At 49.0% G+C, this 6,000-nt stretch overlaps 1 protein-coding gene across 2 annotated transcripts in view; it reads left to right on the forward strand.

Moving 5' to 3' along the window:
- The window catches only part of SH3PXD2A (SH3 and PX domains 2A), a 286,817-nt gene that overhangs the window by 82,742 nt on the left and 198,075 nt on the right, over positions 1–6,000 (forward strand). For both annotated transcript variants that reach the window (XM_032178540.2, XM_032178549.2), the window contains exon 3: positions 5,176–5,251. In XM_032178540.2, the coding sequence (XP_032034431.1) occupies positions 5,176–5,251 (76 nt within the window). The remainder of the gene's footprint in view (positions 1–5,175; positions 5,252–6,000) is intronic.

Genomic DNA, 6,000 nt, shown 5'->3' on the forward strand with positions numbered 1-6,000 from the left:
GACCCTGGCGATGGGCCCTGCTTTTCCTCCAGCCAGGACCCTGGCGATGGGCCCTGCTTTTACTCCAGCCTGAGTCAGGCCCGTGCTGGAGTGACAGGAGAATCCACTTCCTGCCTGCAAAGGTGGCCCCGCAGAACTCTCTGCTGGGCGGGGCCTTCCTGCTTCACCGCCCCCGCGCCCAGGCTTCTTCCTCCCAGAGGGCGGGGCAGCAGGTTCGGGAGACAGTCCCGCTCAGCCCCGATTGCTTTATCTATGGAAACTAGCCCTGCAAATTGGGTACTGACCAGGTTACGGAGCCCGCTTTGCAGCCTGCCTGGCCCTCTAGGAGGGGTGACATTTGAACTGTCTCTCACCGCCCGCCGCTCTGACTTATTGAGGGCCAAGATGCTGAACTGTGCAGCTTTGCCAGCTACAAGCGCCACACAGAATGAACTCTTACTTGGTTTGCTCTGGAGTCTGAGCTCAGAGATTTGCTTTCGTTGAAAGTTGACCTGTGGGCAGAAAAGGTGTCCCTGGCAGTGGTTAGCTGTGCTTCCGTTTTCCGTGGCCAGTGGTCCATGGGGGTGGGGGATGACTGACGGGGAGAGCAGCTCCGGGGCTCTGCTGGCTTATCCTGGTGGTGGGATTAGGTGACAGGTGTGGTTGGGCTCAGCACCTGAGGTCCTGCCCAGACCTGCTGAATCAGAACTTCCCAAGAGCTGCAGAAGCATGTTGAAGGTTGTGAAGCCTGGCTCCTTGATGTGAAGGTTGCAGGGTGTGTGTGTGTGTGTGTGTGTGTGTGTGTGTGTGTGTGTGTGTGTGTGTGTGTGTTTTGATGGAGTCTCGCTCTGTCGCCCAGGCTGGAATGCAGTTGGCACGATCTTGGCTCACAGCAGCCTCTGCCTCCCAGGTTCAAGCGATTCTCCTGCCTCAGCTGGGACTACAGATGTACACCACCATGCCCACCTAATTTTTGTACTTTTTTTAAGTAGAGATGGGATTTCGCAGGCTGGTCTGTGAACTCCTAGCCTCAAGCAATCCTCCTGCCTTGTCCTCCCAAAGTGCTGGGATTACAGGCGTGAGCTACTGCGCCTGGCCATAAGGCTACAGTTTAACTTATTTCTAGCACCTAAGGCAGAGCCTGACATGGAGAAGGCATACAGTAACTGTTCTTGGGGGAAAGGAATGAATGCATGAGTCCTGCCTGCCCCTGCCCACTACCCACAGCACCACATTCCCTCTGCACTGTGAGAATCTCAGACTCTTAGGTCTGAAAGAGATGGAGGCGTCGGAGAACATATGCATGTCAGAGCTGGGAAAAAAATGTCAAGTTTTTGTAGCCTAACTCCCTCAAGCCCCAGAGAGATATAGCACCTTGCGTGAGGTCCCACCACTTGTGGTGGAACAGCGGGTCACCTTGTTTCGGGAGACAGGTGGTTGAGATAAGGACAAAGCGTTCCATACCTGGGCACATGTTGCTGAGCCCACCTCTCTCCTCAGACATCTCTGTACCTCTTCATCAGAAACCTATTCAGAGGCCCCAATGACATGTTAGTTATCCATTTATGAATTCTCATTCTTCTTATGGAAAAGATTTAAGGTACTTATAAATATGCATAGAATACAACAAGATAAAAAGTAAAAAGAAATACATTGTTATTAAGGAAGTGTGCATAGATGTGTGAACAAGGGTATTCACTATAGTGCTATATATAGTAGTGAAAAGTCAGAAACAACCTAAATATCCAACAGTAGGAGAGTGGGTAAATACACTATGGCTCATCCAGACATTGAAATTCTGTGTCCCGATTGAGAATGCTGACGTGTCCCGGGCGCAGTGGCTCACGCCCATAATGTCAGTGCTTTGGGAGGCCAAGGTAGGAGGATCGCTTGAAGCCAGGATCTTGAGACTAGCCTCACAGTGAGATCCCATCTCTACAAAAAAAGTTTTTAAACTAGCTGGGCATTGTGGCACACAGCTTGTCCTAATTACACCAGAGGCTGAAGTGGGAGGATCACTTGAGCCTAGGAGTTTGAGGCTGACGCAAGCTATGATTGCACACTGTACTCCAGCCTGGGCAACAGAGTGAGACCTGGTCTCTTAAGAAAAAAGAACATTGATATGAAAGTATTCATTGACATGGAAAAATGTTCATTATATAGTGTAAAAGTATTGATGGGTTCATTTTATTTACATGGATGGAAGAATGCCTAGCAAAGATAGATATCCCAAAATATTAATATCAGGGAGAGAGATTATGAGTGATTCTTAGTTTCTTTTTGACCACCCACTGCTACAACTTCTAGTTTTTTCCCTTAGCGAACATGAATTACCTATGTAATACTGTAATATAGAAATGAAATCTACAAAAACAGAATAGGGGTGAGGAAAATGGGAAAAGGAGAAAATAGGAGTCCTAATCTGTATAGAATTTATTTGAAAATGTATTAATTTTTAAAATCCTTTGCTGAGCATTAAGGTATAAGAGAGAAAAAAAAATCCTGTTTATAATGTTATGGCCCAGTTGCTGTTTTTACACATAGCAGGCAATTATTAAATGTTTGAGAGTTTGACTTAAAACATTGAGAACTCATGTGGCCAGACGCCGTGGCTCACACCGGTAATCCCAGCACTTTGGGAGCCTGAGGCAGGTGGATCACTTGAGGCCAGGAGTTCGAGACCAGCCTGGCCAACATGGTGAAACCCCATCTCTACTAAAAATACAAATGTTAGCCAGGCGTGGTGGCACACACCTGTAATCTCAGCTATGAGAATCGCTTGATCCTGGGAGGCGGAGGTTGCAGTGAGCTGAGATCATGCCACTGCACTCCAGCCTAGGTGACAGAGCAAGACTCTGTCTCAAAAAAAAAAAAAAAAGAAGAAAGAGAAAGAAAAATTCATGAGCCAGCTTTTGTTAAATATCCATCTGTATTCAGGGAAGTGAAAGTTAATCATGCTGCAGTCTTTGTCTTGTTTTGAATGTAATCACCAGTGACCTGCCCTTCATTATGTGGGATCTGAATAACCTGGGTATATTGGGTAATGATTATGCAAGAGACAATCCTAAAATTGTGTGTTAGAGCTGGTTGGGTAGACAAACGGATGGATGGATGGATGGAAATAAATGCGCGCGCGTGTGCATGTGCACACACACACACACACACGATGGAAATAAATGCGCGCGCGTGTGCATGAGCGCGCGCGCACACACACACACACACACACACACACAGTCTAGCCTAGAACCATGCTATAGCTTGGATATTTGTTCTCCCCAAGTCTCATGTTGAAATCTGATACCTGGTGTTGGAGGTGGGCCTAATGGGAGGTGTTTGGGTCACGGGGGCTAATCCCTCATGAATAGTTGGTCCTGTTCTCATGGTAATGAGTGAGAGCCAGTTGTTAAAAAGAGCCTGGCGCCTCCCCCTTGCCCTCTGCTTCCTGTCTCGCCCTGTGATCTCTGCACATGCCTGCTCCCCTTCCCCTTCCCTGCCATGAGTGGAAGCAGCCTGAGGCTTCACCACATGCCTAGCAGATTGTGAGCCAAGCTAAATAAGATTCTTTTCTTGATAAATTACCCAGCCTTGGGTCTTCCTTTACAGCAACGCTAAACAGACTAAGACGAACCGCTTTTCACCACCTCCAGTGCTAACACCTTGGTCCAAGTCGCCTTCAGTAGGATCGTAACTGGTCTCCCTGCTTCCACCCTGTGGTCCATTCCCTACGCCGTAGCTAGAGCCGTCTTTTCTAAGTGTGAAGCAGATCATCTGTCTCTGCACAGAACCCTCCAGGACTTCCCCTTCCATCACAATAAGCCCTGAGTCTTCGCCAGAGCCTCACCAGGCCCTCTGTGCCCTGGCCCATCCTGCCTCTCAGATCTCATTGCCTGTCCCTCTCATCCTGGCTCACTCCACTCTGGCCACATTGGCCTTGCCAGGTTCTTTTTGCATGTCCTGTTTCCCTGCCTGAAACATTCTCCCTCTCCAGTGTAGCTTGCTTCCTCGCCCCCTGCAGGTCTCTGTAGAATTGCTAGCTCGGGGTCAGGCCTTCCTTGCCACCCTATATAAAATGACAACTCCTGTTCTGTTCCAGTACCATATCCTACCTGATTTTCCTCCGCAGCACTGATCTGATCTTCCCTGGCACATGACATACTTATTTGTTTGCTGTTTGTCTCCCTCCGCTAGAGTGTAAACTCCCTGAGCACAGGAACTTTGTCTATTTTCTTTACTGCCCTTTCCTTAGTGCCCAGTGCTGTAAAGTGGATGCTCAATATATATTTGAAGGACTGATTGGACTTCAAAGATCATGTGACTGATCCTTCTCATTCCACCAAGGAGGGGCCTGAGGCCCAACCTTGAGAGGCTCCATTCCTTGCCTGAGGTCACACAGCTGGGGCAGCAGGACTAGATCATGACTCCCCTCCTGCTTATGCCTCAGAAAGGAAATCAGCCACACACAAAGGGGCCCTGGCCTCATCTATCCTGTCTCCTGTGTGTTTTTCCAGTTCACATAGAATTTCAGCCCAGAATAGCAAAAAAAAAAAAACAACAAAAAAAAAACAGTTGTTCCTCCAGAACCCTGGAAACTCTTCCAGTGGGTCCGTCCTTGGAAAAACAGCAGCGATCTCAGGGTGGGAAGGTAGGAAGCGGAGGAATGGTCTTCCGGCAGTGGGGGCAATGGGATGGATTTGGTTTTGCAATTAAAATAACAGCTGGGTCTGTTTCCACAGCACGGTTTTGGAAGGTGGGTGGTCTGTCTAAAGTATCAGGTGGGGCCTTCCCCCATCCTGGCCCAAGAGGGTTTGGGATGGCCAGTGGCTGAAGGATTCACCCCACAAAGTAGGAAAGAAACTAGGCCCAAAGGAGCCTCTGGAAACCCTACAGGCAGCCTGGCCTGAAAGCCTCTGGTCCCTACCCCAGCCTTGCTCAGGGCCATCTCCTGACACCTTCCCCTGCACTCCTACCGGCTCACTGAGATTGATCAGATGCCCTCTTTGATGCAGAGAGAGCTTTGGCCTCCTCACTCTCATGCCCCATGTGGTTTGTTAATCATCTGTGAAATGAGGGATCTCAGGCGTCACTCATCCGTGTGAGGACACTGGGGCCCTGGAGCAGTGGAGTGGAGTAGGGAAGGGATGATGAGGAATGTTCTGGTCTTCTGAATCCTGTCCCTCTGTCTGTCTGGCTTCTCAGATGCAGCTTTTGGATAAGTTTCCCATTGAAGGTGGCCAGAAGGACCCCAAGCAAAGGATCATCCCCTTCCTCCCAGGTAAGCATTGGGTGGCTCCACCCAGGGATGGGGCATACCCGGGAAGGACCCGCAAATTCTGGGCGGGGCATGCCCGGGAATCTGCATATGAACAGTTCCCCCAGGGGATTTGGAAGCTCCAGACTGTGAAGGCCACTGTCCTCCAAGTGGCTTCTCTCACCATTGCGAGACTGTCTCTGCTGGCTCCTGGCCTGCGGCTTCTGAGGAGATTCTCAGGCTCCTGGACTTTGGTTTCCTTTTCACAAAAAGCACAGAGAGACCAAGTTCTGTGAATGGATGAAGAGCTGCAGGCTGAGCTGTTTGTACTGACTCCCATTCTAATCACAGATAATCTTAAATTGAGCACACTCCCTGATCTGATCTCCTCCAGTCCTCACGTCACCTTATATGGAAGAGGAGGCTTACACCATTTTGGAGTGTGTTTAAGGCAATCAATTACATTATGGAATTTAGAGGAAAACTTCTCAGGTATATTATAACCTGTTATTTTGATGATGTCTTAAGTGTGTATAGAGATTTATAGCCATGGAGTGCTTTTTTATTTGTTATCATATGCACATCTCTATACTGAGGTGTGTACTATAATCTCCCCCAATGGGTGAAGAAATTGGGGTTCAGATAGGTTAAAGAACTGCCCGTAAAAGTGGCGGAGCTGAGGCATAAACTTGGGCCTCCTGGTCCATGTCTGGCTCTGCCCTGCGCCAGGTAAACGACGCTATCTCTTGGCTCTTCAGAACCCCTACCGTTCC

The sequence above is a fragment of the Hylobates moloch genome, unplaced genomic scaffold, assembly GCF_009828535.3.
Source record: "Hylobates moloch isolate HMO894 unplaced genomic scaffold, HMol_V3 SCAFFOLD_3, whole genome shotgun sequence".
Taxonomy (NCBI): Eukaryota; Metazoa; Chordata; class Mammalia; order Primates; family Hylobatidae; genus Hylobates; species Hylobates moloch.